Below are 20,150 nucleotides of genomic sequence, written 5' to 3' on the forward strand. Positions count from 1 at the left end.
CGTCTCAGCTATAAGTGGAAATTAACGCTCAAAATATGCATCATCACAATTTTTTTTCTTTTTTTTTTTTCCTGCTGTAAAAATATCAAGTAAATCAAATATCTAAATCACTACCATTACTAGACTTCTGTGTACTGGGGACCCCCTGAAGGACCCCAAATCCCGATTTGAGACCTATTAGACAAGCCTTCTGTGTCTGTCCCTGGCAGGGGGGAGGAGCGGAGACTTTATGCCGACCAATTGCAGGGCGAGAGCGGACTTTCCCCTCTTGCAATTGGCCGGCTCGACCACGCTTGTGTGGGGAAACAGGAAGAGACCTTCTGTCACGTTTGTTTTGCTGAAGGGAGACGGGCTGGCACCGCGCGGGAACCATACGGATGCAAAAGGTTTAATTGTAAGCTACGGGGGCTAATTCGCGGTGCTAGACGTCCTTTAACAAAGCTGGTCGTAATCTTCAGTCTAAAAACTATCCGCATAATCTTAAAATAACGGATGCCATCTCTTTAGGAAGTTAGCGTGGGCCTTCAGATACGAGTCCCTGCTTATCTTTTCGTAATTTTAAGTGCACACTTACTATTAAAGATTAATTTGAACTAGCATAACTATTTTTTTTCCACTTACACGCTGTTTGCCGCGTTTGTCCGCGTTTCGGCATGAACTTCCTTTAAAAGAGCACAAAAAGGACACATGTTGCTTTTTCACACCTGCGCGGTTACACGACGCTTTCTACACAATTAAGCACGCAGGTTTGACCAGGAGCTAGTCTAATGAGAAACGAGTCAGATGATTGAGGATGCATGAGGATGCTGCCAGTGTTTTTTTTTTTTTTTTTTTTTTTTTTAACAGCACACGCTGCTTACTGTTTGTTGTTCCCGACCGTGAAGAGCTAGGTAAACATCCAGACAGTCAAGTGCCCACTTAGACTAGTCTACTGCACCGAAAAACGACACAAAGCAAACGTGATGGCATTATTTTTAATCAGTGTAGACTATTAGCCGAGACCATTATTGCCAAAGTCCATTATTCTATCTATGAGTCTATTACCAGCTTGCTAAATGGCAGGCAGTGTGCTCAGCGCTTATCCAAAGTGCACTGTACCATTGTTTGGCTCAGAAATTTCTCGCCTTTATTGTCAGTTCAGGCAAACCCCCGATGAATACAGTGAGAAAGCTGCAAGACTAGAAACAAGAAAGTTGAAGCAGACGCATTTGTGATCGCATACCATGACAGATGTGGTGCTGTGTGTGTGTGTGAGAAGAGGTGGTGTGTGGGGGTGTGTGTGTGTGTTGGGGGGGGGCTGAAAGTCTAAATGAAATATTGTAAATGCATGACTACTTTTTTTTTTATCAAGTAACCTTTGTTTAATGTAAAAATAAATACAGTATATCTATTCTTAAATTAAAAGTATATGCTACATTGAGCATTTATTTATTGTTTCCTGCAACTAATGATATTTTAATAATCAATTGTTATATAAAAGATAAGCGTGATATATATTGCTCAAGGTGACATCTTCATATTGCTTTTTTAAAATTTATTTATTAATTAATTTATATATTTATTTTGGTCTGACTAACAGTCCACAATAATATCGTTTACTATCACGTGAGACAAAGAGATAGCAAATCCTCATATTTGTGAAGCTGGAACAAGGGTATGTTTAGTATTTTTCCTCAAAAAATAAGTAAAATGATTAATTGATAATCAGAATAGTCGCCTGTTGCGATTCATTGAATAATTGTTTCAGCTGTAGTTTGTTTTTTGTTGCTTGATGAAGTAATTTTTATACAGTACCGCATTTAATGACTGTTAAAAGTTTAGAGTACATTTTTTATTGCCAAAGTCCATTCTGAAGTGTTTGTTTTGTTGATAACCACAGGACCTACTGGTGAAAAAATCCTTTAGATATAAAATGTCATTATTGGAGAGAAAAATTCTCCACCAGAAGGTGCTTAGTCTGTACATGTACTAGAGCCACAACAAATAGTCAGTCAGTCAGTTTGGTCAAGTGATTATTCATTTGAGTCACTTTTGTAAGAAAAAACTTCTGTCATTCTCTGGTTACATTTTGTCAAATGTCAGTGATTTGCTCCTTTTCTCTGTTTTTTATCATTGTAAATTGAATATGTTTTGTTGGTCGGACATAACCATGTATTTAAAAAGTTCACCTTGGAGTCTTGGAAACTTCGACATTTTTCACTATTTTAGGATATTTTATTCTAGTAAAGGATTAAATGATTAATTGACAAACAATGATCAGATTATTAATAATGTTGTGGCTCTGCATATGTCTCAATTAATATACGTGTTAAAAATTAATAAATGTTGATTACAATCACTATTAAAAGTTGTAAAAAAAAAAAAAAAAAAAATGTTGTATTTGTACTTTTAGACAGTTTTCAGATCAAGGTTCCAGGAAGGAAAGGTTTCCTTGGTTGAAACTCTTACAATCAATGTGACCTTTATTTATTATAACCCCCATCTCTCAAAAACTCACATATAACATAGTCAATCATCTCTCCTTCCCTCAAAGTAAAAATAAAAAAGGAACTGCTGTCTGGTTATTGCCAGTATCCATCTCAGTCGTCAGAAAAGCTGCACGTTTTTGCTGTTGTTAAGGGCTGGAAACCAGAATCCCATTGGAGTTGCACCCTAAGGAACAAATTTAATGCTAGAAAAACATCCCGGCCATCAACCAAAAATGACGGATTGAAAATAATGTCGAGCTATCTTGGGAATCCCCCACCAGACAAGGGAACAGACTGCATTGTTTTTCTCATTTATGTGATATATAGAACAGAAAGAAGGGAAAAAATGGGCGATTTATTGGTTAGATAGGCGTATTCTTTTCCATGCACAAATGAAATATTGGATAGTAATGTAGGGATCAAGTCACATCATGACATTGTTTGGAGGCTAGGTGTTCAAATATGTAAGCCATCATCCGTTGGTGGCCCGCTAGGTTTTCAATAGATCATTCAATGCAAATGTGTGTGGGAAATTGTGAAAGTTGCCATATGAATATGTCAATGAACGCAGTGTAATTTGTGCTTCCTTAGCAGGGCAGCAAGATGAAGAAGCAGAGGGAGAGCCAGTGCACTCAGAAGACCATCTCATTGCTGAGCCCCCTGGGGACGATCCAACTCAGTGGATGTGAGAATGGTGTGCACACCATCCAGATCCTAATGGATGTCGCACCTGCTGAAAGGTACTGTACAACAGCCGGGCTGGTGACGTGATAAACAAAGGTGTGAAATTTACAGGCAGACAGAATCCACTCCTGTGATGGAGTGCCACCATTCCTCATTGGAAGCAGGGCATTTTTGTAGATCCCACAAGAAATATCCTGGAGAAAGTTGGGCAAATATGAGCAGGCACTAGAAATATGAGGGGCACTAGAATACAGTTGGGCTTGAAATTAGATTTCTGATGGCATGTGGTTGTGATTCTTCCCGCAGTTTATTTGAAATTTCAGAAAAATAACTTGTTTATTACTCACAAGGGAGTTGATTAGAGCTGATGTCTGTAGGGTCAGCAAAGGCCATGGGGAGCATGGACTGTTCGCTGCTGTTTATTTATGTTTCCCTCCAAGTTGAATGCAGTAGTTTTGAGTGTCAACCGACACTCAGAAATGTAATATGAGATTGCATTTCATGCCCTACCCATCGCTCAAAATTGTTAGAATGTTGACAGTCTTACTGGAGCGATTGAAACTGATTAAACTCAGCATTAATAAGTACTTATTCCTTATTTTTACAGGTCCGCATCCTACATCTCAGATTAGTTTTGATTAGATTGAAATTAAATATCCATGTATCGCAGATTCGCATTTGATAAACTTGAATGGTTTGGGAAATTAAACCATTTTCAAATGCACCCAGATAGGAGGTTATCTTTTTGAAAATGTATGTTCAAATTCTAATTTATGGAAACCCATTAATGACCTTGTATATTATACCTCAACATGTGTTTCCTTCTCGACTGTCTGCCATTTCCTAAAATTCATCAAGCAGTAAAAACATTCCACTTGTTGTTAATGAGTTGAAGTGAGAAAATTAATAATATGGAATTTTGATTATGGAAGATGTCCTGTAACCATCCGCAAGCACCTTTCTCCGTCTCTTTGTGAACAGGGTTTAATTTGTGTGTTCAGGTTCAGTAGGAATATGCAAATGAATTAAATGATTCGCATCACTAGATCATTTCTCAGTTTAATATCATTTGCTACATCGGTCATAAATGAAGCCTCGATCACGTCGCGGTCTGTATGTTCTCAAAGGTGTGAGCAAGAAATTACTAAACCAAATGTTTAGATTTTATCGTGACCAGTTGAATATGATGTTATTGTCGTAGAACAGGGGAACTAGAGCCACCTCAGATGTATGGAGTAGCGCAATGTAAACAGGCATTAAGGGAGGCGAGATAAAGTGACAAAATATAGGCTTATCTTTGCAACCGGCTTTACATGTAGATCTCACAAAAGCCTGCCTGTAGCAGTAATAGTTCAGATCAGCCATTTCCATTGATTTATTTATGACATACTAAACAAGGCTCTTTCCAGCTTTGGATGTGGTGTGGTACAGGCTTAGGAAGTCAGTGTGATAAATGATCTCTAAGAGCATATTTTGGGTAAGGGAGATAGATAATGTCCATGCATAACATAAAGGTAGACCTACAGTAGATATGTGTGAGCGAGTCAAAGCTTTGAAGGCTTATATAACCGTGTTTGTGTTCCAGAATTCACTATTGGTTGGTGTTGAACAGCCAAAGCAGCAACAAAAGCATTTGTGGCATTGATAGATAGTTATTGATAAATGCCATTATAGCTACATAAACGCCCTTGAAGTATTGCTTACACACCATGACCGTCAGCTCTTTCTAATAGAAACGTCTCAAGCCCCTTTTGCTTCCTAACTGATCTTAGGAACATTTCCTGAAATCAACCTCCTCTGCCAGTCTAACGACAGCCCTGAAGGCACCATCAGATGAACAAATTCATTACATCTCAACAACCCCTGTTGGGGCCCTGCGCACCAGCCTCCCTGTTAACCAGCTTTCCCCCCCTTTAGTTTTTAGCATGGCCTCAGCGTTCACAGAAAAATGATACGCATTTTGTTTACAGGAGATTACTATTATCTGAAATATGATGCTTCTTGCCTCTTTCACACAGAGCACAGACACATAATACAGAGGAAATCATAGAGCACTTTTTTATTAGGGTGAAAAATGAAAAAAGGGCTGGACTCCTGCCCCGAGACATTTTGTGAGCATATTATTTTACAATGCTTTGATCAATTTGTCTGTCAAGCTGGCTGAGATGTGGGGGAGCAGGAAAAAAGCAATTTAGCTTGTGAGGTCCTCAATAGAAATGTACTACAGGAGCCTGTGTATGACATGTTGCATTAGAACCTGAGTAGCCTTTATTGCCTGATAATGTCGCAAGGTAATGCTGATATCAATCACTCTTTAACAGCCAGTGTGATGTGTTTTTATGAAAAGAAAAAAAAAATAATGCATGAAGCATTTCTTGGAAAATAATTGATTTAATTCTGAGCTGAGGGATTTCTACTTTTAACAACATAAAAATATTGTGTTGGGGAAAAAAAAACAGGCACAAAATGTGCTAGAAGCTAAAAATTGTTAAGAACAGGCTCTTTGCATATGCTCCTATAGAAAATTGTAATTAATTTTACACGGATAAACATTCTGTCTCATTTGCATATAGATATAAACAATATATTTGTGCATCTGAATTCCCAGCACACTTGGGTCACATGATCTGCCTTAAATCCTAAGTGGCTAAAACCAAAAATTATCATTATATTTCCCAGGCCATAAATCCGCCTTTTTTTCCCTGACACAAAGCCTTATAAATCTGTGTCTGATTTTTCACATTGCACATTGTTTTTAGTTAATGATTTTCATCTGTTTGTTGTTGCTGTGATAGCGGGGAAATGTACCATATGCTCCGGCAAAAGACAAATGATTAGCAAATGAAATTCTGGACAGCTGTCTGACTGAAAGCGTTTGGTTGATAGCATTCTGCTACCATAATTAGCTTAAGCTTTGGGTTAATTAACTTTCTACCTGGATATGCATAATAATAGCATTTTGCAGAAAGCCAAGGAGCTTCCAGTATATCAGCAGCAAAGGCTGGCTTTTTATTTTGTATTTCGGCAGCATATTTCAATTTCAAGAGGCCATTTAGCTCGGGAGCATCGTCAAATATTGTAGATTTTACTCCCCAAGCCAGATAATTCTGAAACAATAGGGGTTTATTATGTGGCAGAAATGCCATTTCTGAATGTAATTAAAGCGGATGAAAGCAATCACCAATTTTTAAACGCTTTTGTCTAGCATGAGGGCTACTTGTAAAAAAATACCCATCAAGAGGAGAAGCGAGGCAAGAGAACCCCCAAGTCCTTATATAAGTGGCCTTTGAGACTAAAGTGAAGTACAACAGTAATTAGTCTTTTGTATGAATTTGCTAGCCATGGTCATGATTAGTTAAGCATATGAGAGGACTGCAGGACTGCACTGCTCTTAAAGAGGAGGGTGTTAAAGTCTATTTATCACCAGTTATCCTCACAGCTTTCCATTATCGCTGACAACACTGGATGGGGCCTGAGAACAGCCTAATTGTTCTAAGGTGGAGTGTTTTTGTGTCAAACATGTCACCCCAGTCACATTGGCATTCATAAGCAGCCAGACATTTTCTATCTATCTAGCCCTAATACCCAAGCTGTCACAACAGCTTTTACACACTACCAACGCTAGTGTGAAATATCTGAGGTGATGCATTTATCGTTTTTCTCACACTCGCGCAGTGCTGTGAATCAATGTCCTGGTTCACACTGAATAGCAGTATGGTAAATGTGTTCCCCGTTTTGGGTCTGTTTACACGATGTGCTCACACACCGGCAAAGATAGAAACAACTTCCACTATACTTCCTCTCCCTCTTCCTTTCCGTCTCTCTCTCTTTCTCTTTCTCTCTCTGGGTCTGTTGTATTTAGTCTAACATATAATTTTAATCAGTTTAAATTATTATTTTGTCAGATACATAGACACAACTGAGTGCTAAAGGAACTGCTTACATTTGTAACTAAAATGCTTTGTCATACAAACAGTGATCTGCTGAGATATTCAATGAAATCATCAATAAAGCAGGGGGGAGACGTTTTGACGTAGTCCCTTTAGAAATGTTATGAATAATTCATTGTGTAATGATATTCAGATGATTTTCGTGCTATTTTTTACTGCGGCCTTAGAATATTGTTTTGCATGTTGTGAAGTGTAGTACTCAGCTGCGTATTCATTAAGGTGCTGCTCCCACTGGCCCTTGGACCCATCTGTGCTCTATGTTTATGCCTCCGTCTCTTGGGACTGTCCCAATCAGGCTGCATGTGCCATTTCCTGTGTAAACCAACACCTGTGTAACACACTACCTGTAAACTGCCCGTGTAGACGAGACACTGACATTCACTCAGATGAAAATCTGCAAATGTTGTGGTTTCTAAAGCAGACCCTCCAGGGTGAGGACGGGAGCCGAGCGAGACTGTAACCTCTCACTGTAGAGATGAAGCCAAAAGCAGTTCCCGCAGTTGTTGTTGTTATTTTTTTTTTTTCCCCCCCCTGTTGTTGACCGGGAAGTTTTTCCAGCACGAGGGCTGTGCTAGTTTGTTTTAGAACTTGATTGGATTCTATATCTGCAACATGCAGAAGTGTACAGTGTGTGACATACTAACGCAATATGCAGAGAGATGATTCTGCTCTGACATCTTGGAGAGGAGTACGAGTCAATTATGCCCAAGTGTTGTTCTTGCTTATCTTCCTGCGGCACCAAACAAGGATTTAGTCAAGGATTTAGGGGTGAGGGGGTGGTGGTGGGGATCATGGTAAGCGGTTCACAACAAAACACTCAAAACTCCTGGGAACGGGCACTGATTTAAAAATAAATTACAGAAGACGAAGCGCTAACACTCAAGGGCCCTCAGCAGTGCTGGCGTACACAGGTGAAGATTAGCCTCCTCGCTAATCAGAGGAACAAGGCAGTAATTTGCTCTGAACACAGACAGTAATTAGGACTTGGTGACACTGGATTCCCATAATGCCTTTGTGCTTGACGTGGTCAAATTTTGACAGAGGCTATCCATGCAGGGTCACTGTCCCCCCAGTCTCTCGGCCCTCTTCAGTTGAGGCTCTAAAAGGTCCCTGCAGTTACAGGGGATCCCTAATGTACTTTATGCCTCCCTCACAGGCTCCTTACCATTCGGGTAATTGGAATCTCTTACTGTGGCACTTGAGAATAGAGGCTAAAAACGCTATTTGAAACTGCTCAGTAGTCTGTTGTAGATAAACATTGCTGCGTCGGGGTGTGGATACACTACATAATGGAGTAAGAGTTAAGGCTCTGGTAATACATGCCTTCACTGACTCCTGTGGCTAGCCAGTTGGGAGAAGACCTAATTGTTGTGTGCTTTGTTGCCTACTCTGCAGTATTCTACCACCACCTTTATGTATTGGATTGAGTGTTGCGGCCTCTTTGGTGGACATTCGCTAATAAGAGTTGTTGGATATCTAGAGAGCAGTTTATCCGGCCCAGTTGTTTTTATTTTGAAACAGTGGAGCACAAAAAGTGAGCCCCACAACAGAAGAAGAAGCATCCCTTACAGCTTACCACTCCAAAAGCTCTCAAATTTAGTGCTGCAGTAGCTAGATAGGCATCTGAATGATCTTCAAATGGTTGAACGAGCTGCATTGAGCAAGTGGCTTACAATTGTATCACAGCCTTTGGCTCAGACAACCATCAGGATCTTGACATTCATAGAGACATGCTGTATTTTTTTCCCTTTTTAGACAGTCATTTTAGGCTTTTTTCATGCTCTCTTGAGTCTTTGACGTCTGTGAGTTAAGTATCTGGAGCTATAAGGCTGAGGAAAATATTGGACTGCTCTTGGCCTTTTCTATTTCATCCTCTGACCCGCCATGTTACCCATGATCGGTGAAGGAGAACTCTGGCAGGCTGTGTCAAAAGTGACAGCCGATCGAGTCAGGATGAGCGCCATCACGCTTCACAGGATGGAGGCATGAGTTCTGAGTTTTTCCCCCTTTTTGTGCAATATACCATTACACCCTTCGCCAGATTCCTTTCAATTAGATCCTGTGGTTAACCTGTTTCATTCTTACGTCTGCAGCTGATAGAAAAAGTCTCACTGAAGTCTTGTGCTACTAGAGATACAGAATATGCCAAAGGAAATTGACAAATTTGATGTCAGCTGTTCTTTTTTTTTTTTTCCTTTGTCTGCTTTGATTGTTTCTTCCAGGTTGAATGAATCAACCTCCAACATTATATAAATGCTCAATTCATTCCTTATATTAGAGTTGGAAAATAGGTAGGACTGCAAATGACTCCCACTTTATGCAGCAATGATTTATGGTAATTGGAAATTGATTGTGACAGGAGCACAATATTAGAAATTTTCTCAAATCACAATCTTCTATCAAGGGAAATATTCTTTTTAGTGCAGCAGGTCCTGGCTAGTTGGGAATTAGTCTCTTATTTCCTTACCTGTGATGAAATAGTAAACGCCTAAAGGACAGTGACAAAAGTATGAATTTAACTAGTCAAAAGATAATAAATAACAATTTTGCTTTAACCAAATTTGAATTGTTTATTCAAACTTAAACACACTTGTTAAACAAAGTTATTGAAATACTGTTTATAATCACTGCTAATTATAATTATTAGTTTTTATACTGGCGATGGTAGCTACTTTAAGACAATATAAAGATTGCTCCTCCTTTGAGAGTTTATTTGTAATTAGCCCCACATTTATTCCACATCTCTAATCTCTCATTTGAAGGGCACAGTTTATAATCTGCCAGTCTGGACTCTGTAAAGATCATATGATGCAGCTTGATTTGTGATTCACTGAAGCCTGAAGCGACTGGAAATGTTGCCAGCGCGGGAGCTACATCTCCACTGCCCACATGCTCTTTAAAAACATCCCCCATCGCACCTAGAGGTGACAGACTTCAGCTCGCCTGATGTTGTTCCACTTTTATTTATTTATTTTGGTGTTGTTTACCAGCCATAACATGTACTGCATTGCATTAACTTTTACTACTGTCAATGTTGTATCACTCAAAACACCTTTAAAGCAGGCGCATCCATATCAGAGGGCTGAGGGGAGAGGAAAATTAGCCATGGTGACAAGTCTGAAGTGTGAGCTGGAGGTCAAAGGTGCCAAGCCTTAAGCAAAGGTGCTCTAGCCTTTGTCCGGTAGATTGTAAGGGCCTGCGGGTCCAACAGGAACATTTCCACACACAATATCCCCGAGCTGTCAGTGTGCAGCGGCTGGAACATCCTCTCAGAGAGAAGGAGGGGTGCGGAGGGGTAGAAGAGGAGATGGTGGGAGGAGGAGGCACGTTGGGGGCGGAGGGGTTGGGGCGATGTAGAGAGGGAACAGTGGCCTGAAGATCCTTGCTGAGAGAAAGAGGGTGGGGGGATGGTGGGTGTGTGTTGGGGTGAAGGTGGTGTGGAGCCAAAAGAGCTGGAGTGCAAGGGTAGAGAAATAGTGAGGGGGAAATGAGGAGGGAGAGCTGGGGGAGCAAGGGAAGGGGAGGGATAGAAAGGAGAGACAATGACAAGTAGGGGCTGGCTGGGCACTCACCCATGCCGACAGAGATTGCCATGAGCCATGGCCATTGTTTGAGTGGGTCTCAGCGCAGGACCCGCCAGTGGGTTTCCGAGTTTTCACCACTCAACTATAAACTGCTGTGTGGTTTATTTAGAAATGAGAGTATTTACACCTTTTACTGTATTTACACCCACTGTTAAACGGCACCCGGGGGATTCCATCGCACAGCCACAAACTAACAGGCAGAGCGGTTCTCTGAAAACTGACCTGCTCAGTCATAACACTCCAGTAAACCTCAGCTTCACATGTCCAATATAAAACGTTGCTCAAACTGTGACCTGCAGAAGTGTAAAAACACTTTAGGGCCATGTTGTTACGGTGGGCAGGAGAGAGACGGTCTGTGTGTTTAACAAAGTAAATGTCTATTATTAATACCGTACAGGATAAGCCAATTTTAAAAAAGGGGCACTTAAATGGTGATATTATTTATTTATAAGTCCTGTACACCAGTTAATGGAATTGGCGGCCTGCTTTAGATCCACAACACAGCTTGAGGTCCACTTTGCAGTAATGCACATGCTAAGAGAGGACCTTCCCAGTAGGGTCTTTAAGTGTCAAATATGGGTCAGTCTGCTTGCATTGACCTGGGGGGTGGTCAGCAGCGGAGAGAAATTCAGCTGTTAAGTGATGCCAACTCAACCATCGGCAAATTCCTCCAAGCATCTACTCATGCTAAGATGCACGTCCAAGTGCAGTGCTTTGCTGGCCAGCGCTGCTTTGGCCAAAAAATCCATTTATTCTTGTCATGAACTATAAACTAGACACAAGCATAGTTGAAACTGTTGTTAACGCTGTGCTCTTAACTTTTTTTCCATTTAAGCTGCAAAACTTTTGAAAACTCTCTTTTTTTCCCCCCCAGAAACTGGTTCTGCTTCCTTAAAGTTGTTTGAAATAATGTGTTAGCGCCGGTCCTTATGACCCGACAAAGTTTTCTTTCTTACTCTATCATGCTGAACTTCATAGAAATATAAATCTGCTGCAACAAATGTTGGGATTACTGTCTTTATATTTTCTTGAGCTTCTTTCCATCTTTCACAGCTCTGATATTTGTCGCCACTGAGTGACAGCGGAGCAACGTCAACGTGTGTAACTTTAGATTTTAAACACGTCTTGATTAACAACTTTTGTTTCACTCAGCAAATTATGTCATCGTGCATCGGTGTCCCCCGTGGCATGTTATTACACTCTTGTGACATATTTTAGCACTATTCATCCAAGACTTGGGTATTATGATGGCTCCTCTGATCCCCACCTCACCTCCCCATCCTGCCATATATGCCTCACAGGAGCAGCGAGGCCCCCCTGAGCTGTGTGGTCAACGATAGCCCGGCAGAAACGAGCCCCGAGTTGCAGCGCTGCGTCGAATGGCTCCAGGCGTACTTCAGTGAGCCGCAGACCACTGGGAGTCTCCCGCTCCCTGCCTTTCACCACCCCGCCCTGCAAGGAGGTCTGTCATGGATAAATATTTGCAGAGCCATGACTGGGATCAGGCTTTCACTCTTAATTGTCAGTTACATCACTTACACTCACTGGCTCACTGTGTTATAATGAAGTATTTTATGGCTGAGAGAGAGAGAGAGAGAGTGAGGGAGAGAAGGAGCGAGAGCAGAAGAAAAGCAAGTGAGTGGGTGAGCGAAGGGGAGAGAACAGAACACAGAGCTGTAACTTGGTTCAGTAATCTGTGGCAGCTCTTACCACGCGTGTTAGTCTTGGCAAGCTTTTCCATGATTCTTGGCACATTCTTTGAAACTGATCGAATTCCACTCTTGACATTTTCAGACAGGAAGCCTTTTTTTTTTTTTTTTAATGAGAACATGTGAATGGTGGTAAAGTTTGAATGAGCTTATTGTTGGCTTGACCAGTCACCTAGGGTACGTAAAATGAAAGCACCCCAAAAATGGACAATTAGTGTCCTTTCAACTGGTAGTTGTGACTGCAGAGTGAATGATTGAGGGTGCTAAGGACAGAAATGAGGAATTAATAATCCGTGGTGGAGTTTTTTGTTTCAACGAAACACACAGTACTTGCAGCATGACAACTAATTTTTGGAATCACAAACTTATCCCATTCATGCCGTTTTCAAAGCAATTACAGGCTATTTCTTTGTCACACTGAGATGTTCATAGCATTTTAACTTAAAGAATTTCAGGAGTGCTCATTTAGAGGCAGAGGCACACCTACACAGAAAAAAAACCCCTCTAATATATGCATTTAACAATTGTGCCTCTCTTCCCCTGCAATCAGGCCTTAGTTGCTCTCTAATTTCATGCAGATCTGCAGTGCTTGAGTGATGGCATTTTCAATGAGCAGGTACTCCATCGAGACCCTGTATACAGCTATGAGTCCCACGCTCCCGCAAAGGCAATGCAGAAATACATCAGGACCAATTACGATATCAACTTTCAGTGTGATTCCCTTCGCCACCAAGTGCTTGTGTACCAGCCCCAGGCTCTTTCAAATCGCATCTCATCTGAAGTCTTTGGGGTTTTAATTAAATTTCAGGATAGATGGAATTCTTCATTAGTACCTGATCTGAATAGGTGATTGTGCTGTGTTCCACCTCTCTCCCTCGCCTGTTGTTTTGGGGCTCAGTAAATACAGGGTTTAGGCTTGGATTGCTCTCAGTAGTCAGAACCATAGGCCATGCCAGTATAAAAATGTTAAATGTGAGCATCAAGAGTATTTGTCTTTTGAGGGAGGAAAATAGAGGGTTTCTTTTTTTTTTTTTCTTTTTTTGCTTGTTGATTCACAAATATTAAGGATTAGTTTTTCTGTACAAATTCCTACTTGATCTAGTCATGCAGCTGCTGCCTGCCTGGGAAAAAAAATACAAGTTTAATCAGGTCATTACAATCTGTGACAACCAACTTTTGTTTGCTCAGTTATCTTGTGGGAGAACCTGAACGCGTCAGCGCTCTTGCAGCACTTGTCATGTAATATTGAGTTGTGACCTTCACTTGAAGTGTTGCCATGTTTATTTACACGTTTCTGACAAAACAAGCCACTTTTCATATTAGCTGTCACGATATACCTGAGCAACAGAGGTGACATGAAAGGAGACGCGAGGTGCAGTTTTCTATACTGTCTGACTGATTGTCATGCCCAACATCACACGCAAGTTTGGTCGACGGGGGTAGAGGAATGGCAAGAGTCGTGCTCAGTGAACACGTGTATGGTTGTGTGTGTGTGTGCATGCGCTCCCATTCGCCCCCTCAGAAAAACACAGACACCATCGTGGATTCTTAAAGCGATGCATATTCTTATCTCATTAATTATACATCCATATGTAACAGACGAGAAGATCTTAGTCTCGGTAAGCGGCACAGGGAGTGTGCGGGGAGGGGGCAAGGCAAAGGGGGGGAAGGGCGCTCTTCAAAGCCCAAATGACTGTGTTCCTGCAGGAGCCTGAACCTCCCCCTGTGCACAGCGCAGGGCGAGATGAGACACTCACCAGGACTCGCCCCTGTGATGTGGAGAGGAATTAGGGAAATGAACGTTTTTAGAATATCGAATAATCAGAGAATCATCAGCACCCCGTCAGCCTTCAAAAGTATGGATCCCTCAAGACTCAAGAGACACTTTGACTGGGAGTCAAAGTCTTCCCTCCCATTAGACACAAAGGATAATGAGGTAGCTGCATTTCCACTATTGTCTTTTTACTCTCACAACCATGTATGAGTTGACTGTCAGCTGAAAGTCATCTCTCCAAATCTATCATCAGCAGGGCTGATGGAATTCAATTTGTTTTGTTTTTTTTCTTTCAAATTGCAGTCTTATACAAAATTATGAGCAAATCAATCATATGTGTCAATAACTTCATAATCACTAGATCTGTTCGATTTTACTCTGGTTGAATCTATCTCTGCCTGTGCAGTGGCCCTATCATCGTGGCCTCATGGCAGGTAATGACCTGTGACATAATTATGGGATCTCTGTAAACATGTAAGTGGTTCCTCTCAACTTTTATTTAAACAATTGACATCACAGCACCTTGATCTAAAGAGGGTCCTGACCCCAGACACACCATATTAGGCTCTTTATGAAGTATGGGGCTAGGGGACTGCTCTCCAAATCATTGCTGGTCACCTCAAGTGACCCGCATGAAGTCTCTGTCACTAACACTGATGAGGGCAAAGTTCTTTAACCTCTGTACCGGCAGATAAAAGCGCCGACACTTGTTTTTGTCCAGAACTGTTGGAGATGTGAAACCTTCCAGGAGAAACGGCTGCTCGGGATTTGTAAAAGGTGTAAACAGAACCGTAGCTTGTTGCTCGGTCTGCTTGTAGGCGGAAGTGCTCAGCAGTGTCTGCTGGCGTGACACTGATTTTGGTTGTTTGTCAATAACGTTCGCTTCAACAGGGATATGTCATAGCCATAGTCTGGGCAAGTTGTCATCTACCCACCAGTGACAAAGTGATATCAATATGTACGACTCACATCATGTGGCCAAATCCAAGCTTTATTAGGGAGAATAATGCATAAAAGAAATTTCAGGGGTGTATCTTATCTCCTCATAACATTAAGTCTGTCTGCGTAAGAGCCCGTCATCTCGTTGACAGCGTGATTATTACCTGAAAAATTATTAAACAGTACCTACGGGCCTTGTTCAAGACAAAGAACTCACATGGGTGTGCATCAATCAAATGTATCCCCTTTAGGTTTTACACTTATTCCCCCCAGTTTAGGCAAATTGCCTTGTTCACGTGGCTTTGTGTAGCGGAGAGTGACTATAAGGTAGCGAGGGAGCCTGGGGAGCAAAGGATGTTCACTCTGTAGAAGAGAGACAGGGGTGTGACATGTTTTCACACAATGCCAATTTGGAGGGATTTCTCATAGATCACTTGTCATGTGCTCTCTTAGACCATATAAATGAGAGAGAATGGGAGATCACTAATTGAATTTTCATGACTGAGTACATGTATATACTAGAAGAATTTCACCCCCTCGTGATAACGAGACTATTGTTCCTCATCTTGTTCTCTGTGCAGAGAAAGTGTTGTTCGCTTGCTACACAAGCTCAGTGCATCAGCGTCTCAAGGTTTCGAGATGCTTCAAATACTTTCCCCTTTTTCTCTGGCAATCAGAGCTAGACAAACATGCCTCTCAGTCACTGCCTGATAATCCAGAAAAAAGATAATGCTACTGCTAAAGTGCTAATGAAATCAAAGCCGTTAATGTAGTCGGTTAAGCTGCGGATGATTTGAAGAATTCCGCCATTTAAGTGAAGATGATATAATGAATCTACTCTGAATAGAAAGCAATTAAAAGGACAAATTGGTCTGATTAACCTCAAAGTCATCCCACTGCCACAAATGGTGTGCAACATTCAAATTATTATTATTAAAAATCTGGAGCAGATTTGCAGTCTTTTTGGCCTCTCTTAATCCTTTTAAATGAAGGAGCGAACTTTTTTAATTTTAGCTGTGACCTTTCAAAGCATAACCTAGATTTTTCTGCCATAGAAATAATTTTCTCACATCAGCTTCTGTAGCATGCTAATACTAGTTCTAAGGTCAAATTGAGGGACTTCAGTGTATTTGGTTGCTTAATGGGTATTGTAAAGAAAAAAAGAGAGTCACACACAGCACCTTTGAGGAAGCATTGTACCTCACACACGTGGATGGACATGACTAATGGACAAACTACTAGGTGGATGAAAATGGAATGATGTCTGAAACTTTTGATTTAAAGTCCAAACACTAGTTTATTTCAGAAGAGTAGAGTCCACGTTGTACTAAACTCATCAGTCAGCTGTCTCAGCTTGATGGATTAAATGAAGGGACTCTTGCTTTTTCTGTTCTCTCCTTCTGTCTCTCGCTCTTCCCCCCCTGTCCTCTGCTTTGTCGAGAAGACGCGTTCACCAGCCGTGTGCTGCACGTACTTCTGAAGGATGTGAAGTTTGGAGAGACGGTATCGTACAAACGCCTCGCTGAGATGGCGGGAAACCCCAGAGCGGTGCGTGCGGTGGGAGGGGCCATGAGGAGGAACCCGGTGAGTGTGGATGACATTGATTGACAGGCTTCTCTCTGGCATACTTTATTTAGTTAGATAGGGAAAGTCATTGTGTTTTAGTTTTATTGATTTTAATGGTTACTGCATCTGAATCTGTTTAGCGTTGGCAAGCGGACAAACAGTAACGCTGCCTATGGTCAAAAGTCATTGAGTAATTTTATACGGGTAATGAATAAGGAATTTGATAAGTAGCACTGTAGACACCATGACATCACTTACAGTATTAAATATAGAGCTGCAGCAGTAAACTGGCTGGCTGAAAATTAATCAGCAGCTATTTTTCCAATCAGTAGTTTGACTCACTATTCTAGGCAAAAACTCCAGTGGCTCTCTGGATGTAGCTTCTAAAACTTGAGGATTTGCTGCTTTTCTCTGTTTTTATATGTAAACAGAATATCCTTTGGTTTTGGACTGTTGGTCGTAAAAAGTAAGACATTTGAAATTGTGAACTTAGAAACTGTGGTGGGTATTTTTCACTATTTTGTGATGTTATATCGACTTAACAGTTAATCAAGAAAATAAACGGCAGATTAATTGATTATGAAAATAATCATCAGTTGCAGTTCTAAATAAAGATTCCTATAATTTGGATTTGTAATGTTATTTGGAAAATGTGAAAACACCACGCAAGAGTTGCAATAGACTCAAAGGTTTTTGTTAATGAATTAATAAGTAAATAAACAAGTACAGAAACAAATTAATAATTAGATATGGAATCTATATTGTATGTACATTTAAACATATATGATCCAATCATTACTTAATACTGAAAATACCTAAAACGTGAAACTATGTAGAAGAGAGGATCTACCTACAAAAGACGAGATGTGTACACCACTTGATTTTTCTAATAAAATGATGTTAAAAAGTCTTCCTCAATGCAGTATATGTAATCTAAACTGTAGGTATGTTTGTTTATGTGCGAAATAGACACCCCCGCTAAGAAGTACATCTCTACCTACAGCACGATTTTAAGCCCGCACCTTTTGTTCCCTTTCTCTCAGGTCTTCACCGTAGATGCTCACTGCAAATCTCTGATTCTTGTAGGAAACCTGGCCCGCATCATTTTGCCCATGAATCCACTGTGTACAAAATGGAGGGCTAGAGGGCAAGTGGTGTGTCTTCTTTTGATCAAACCCTTTGATCAAAGCCCGTTTAGCTCTGCCCATGTAGTGCTGTGGGCACCACCGGTGTGCTCTGTGAGGCAGAGAACACTTCTTGTACAGAAATGCAGCCAGTGAGATGTTTTCCCTCATATGTGCTGTGAAATATCTTGTGTACATCCTCATCTTAGTACTGTGTTTTTCCTCTGATACTGTTCTGTGATTAAAGCAGGCAGATCATTTGTAATGACAGACAGCAATTTATAACAAAAAAATAAATTCAGATGAAACATAGAAATAGCATCTTTGTGTTTTTAATACTATGCACTAGTTTCTCCACATACTTTATACATTATATTAGCCAATGGCATTGCTTCTGGATGGCTGTATAATACTTCTCAGTCTCATGTTTTACAGACATTTCTTTCCTTTCGTCAGGGAGGCTGGGAGCCTGAGCCCTCAGCTCCTGATACAGATCCAGAGTCAGATTGTCAGTGTCAATTACTTGTCAGTAGCGCTGCTCCACTCGGGCTTCAGCTGTGAAAAGCTCAGTGTGTTCAATCGATCCTTGCCTCTCTGTGGCACTTCTTCTTCACCAGGATTTGAGTATTGATAAGCCTGGCGTAGTGCTCTTTTCCCCCCAAGTGAAGAGGCAGATCCGAAGGCCTTGAGGGTACCCTGCTCTCCCTCCAAACCCGGGGAACAGTATTGATCTGAATACTCTAGCAGTATTTCTCTTTCTGCAAGGTTAATCTGGGGCTCGGAAAGTTTTATTGCTGTTGATATGGGAGCGGGTTTAATGATGGATTTGAACTGAAATTCACTGCATGCCCAACTTTTTATATAAAGGGCTGGAGGTGCAGCCATCGAGTCAGAATAACTCGGTTAAATTGGAGAAACATCGTCACAATGAAGGAAGAACAAAATGAGGGCAACATTAAGAAAATTTAAAAAGAAATAATTGCTGTGATTCACTCCAACCATTGCCACTCTCCTTTTTCTGAATTCACAATGATCGAAGTGTTTTAGACTTGCTTGTTTAATCTTTCTCCAGCCATTTAGTTTACAAAGAACTCGGGACCCCCCTGGCAGTCGTCTGCAACAAGAGTAAACGCTCCACCGACTTCCTCTTTTTAATGATCACAGGGTTATCAGATCTTAATGTTGACACCCTCTCGATTGAATATTCATCCTGCTGGTGTTTTTGCCCATTAATTTTTGATTGCTTCTTTGCTTTACACTATTAAAGAGTAAAAAACATTTATACCCAAAGACTGAGCCATCACCCTGAATGTGGATTTGTGTAGGATCAAACCAGACACTTGTGGTGTGGCACTTTGTTTTCATGCAGTGCATGAACATAAACAGCAAAAAACAAAAGCCAAAAAAAAGTGCAGATTCACATTTTCTGCATGTTGGTTACTTTTAAGTCTCACCGTTTACGTGGTAAATCTGAGATTCTTTCATACATAATACATATCTGCTACACCTACCTCCAATTGTTTGGTTTGCTGTGACAATACATGTCAACCAGAGAAAAAGGAAACAGTTGATTTTTAAAGCTCCAATCTGTATATCTGTTTTTTTTCCAAATACTATTTTTGTACTTGGGCATCATAGTTTTGTGGTAACAAAAGATCATGGAATTATTATTCTTAAGGTTTAGAACTTTTATACTTGCTTTTTGCAACCTCCTTAGTGAATTTATAAATCGGAAAATGACTGTTGCTTTTGAAGAAAAAGCAGAAGTAAACATTTTAAAAGTATCTCTGTTTGCACGTAAAAATGTTCTTGCATAATATTTGCAAAAGTTGCACATGTTTATTTCCTCAGAGTAGAATTCCTCTCTCTGTCTGTGTGTGCCAGGTTCCTCTCCTCATTCCCTGCCACCGAGTCATTTCTAGCAGTGGACGGAGTGGGCCGTACATGAGCGGCAAGGGCGACCATCTCAAACAATGGCTGCTCACCCATGAGAGGCAGAGAGTGGAAGGCTAAAGCATGACAGAGGCCAACTGTCCTTCATTCAGTACACACACACACACACACACACACACACACACACACAAGGCCAGGATCTTTTTTTTTTTTTCCTTTTTTTTTTTTTTTTAAGAACACGAAACAGGGCCATAAAGTTTAGCGTGCTTGGCACACACTGTGGAACAACTGGAGCTACTTGTAAATATTCAGTTTATACTCCTTTTTTAAATCTAAGAATAGAGATGCTGCATAGTTAATGTGATACAGAGTTGTTGCAGAATTAGAATGTACAAAAATAACTTAAACAGAGAACAGTAGGAATTACAAACATATGCTCCCGTGGGTCTCCGTTGCGTT

The 20,150-nt window shown here is 40.8% G+C and overlaps 1 protein-coding gene across 5 annotated transcripts; it reads left to right on the plus strand.

Annotated features, from left to right (window-relative positions):
- The first annotated feature begins 299 nt into the window (after positions 1-299).
- Positions 300-19,875, plus strand: mgmt (O-6-methylguanine-DNA methyltransferase). Of its 5 annotated transcripts, none has more exons than XM_040139396.1 (5): positions 306-394; positions 3,060-3,208; positions 11,988-12,148; positions 16,553-16,692; positions 17,718-18,442. In XM_040139396.1, the coding sequence occupies exons 2-5, from the start codon at positions 3,072-3,074 to the stop codon at positions 17,952-17,954; spliced, it is 675 nt and encodes a 224-aa protein (XP_039995330.1). In that variant the 5' UTR covers positions 306-394; positions 3,060-3,071; the 3' UTR covers positions 17,955-18,442. The 5 variants fall into 5 exon arrangements, 4 of the variants coding, with proteins under 4 accessions (XP_039995330.1, XP_039995332.1, XP_039995329.1 ...); XM_040139398.1 differs by lacking the exon at positions 17,718-18,442 and adding an exon at positions 19,683-19,875 and having other exon boundaries at positions 309-386; XM_040139395.1 differs by having other exon boundaries at positions 309-386.
- The last annotated feature ends 275 nt before the right edge of the window (positions 19,876-20,150 follow it).

Source organism: Xiphias gladius, chromosome 11, assembly GCF_016859285.1.
Source record: "Xiphias gladius isolate SHS-SW01 ecotype Sanya breed wild chromosome 11, ASM1685928v1, whole genome shotgun sequence".
Lineage (NCBI taxonomy): Eukaryota > Metazoa > Chordata > Actinopteri > Istiophoriformes > Xiphiidae > Xiphias > Xiphias gladius.

Bases quoted from the DNA above. Each gene is read 5' to 3' on its own strand.
- mgmt (XM_040139395.1), top strand. The intron at 12,149-16,552 runs GTCTGTCATGGA...TTTGTCGAGAAG, and splicing joins CCACCCCGCCCTGCAAGGAG to ACGCGTTCACCAGCCGTGTG. The intron at 16,693-17,717 runs GTGAGTGTGGAT...CCTTTCTCTCAG, and splicing joins GGGCCATGAGGAGGAACCCG to GTCTTCACCGTAGATGCTCA.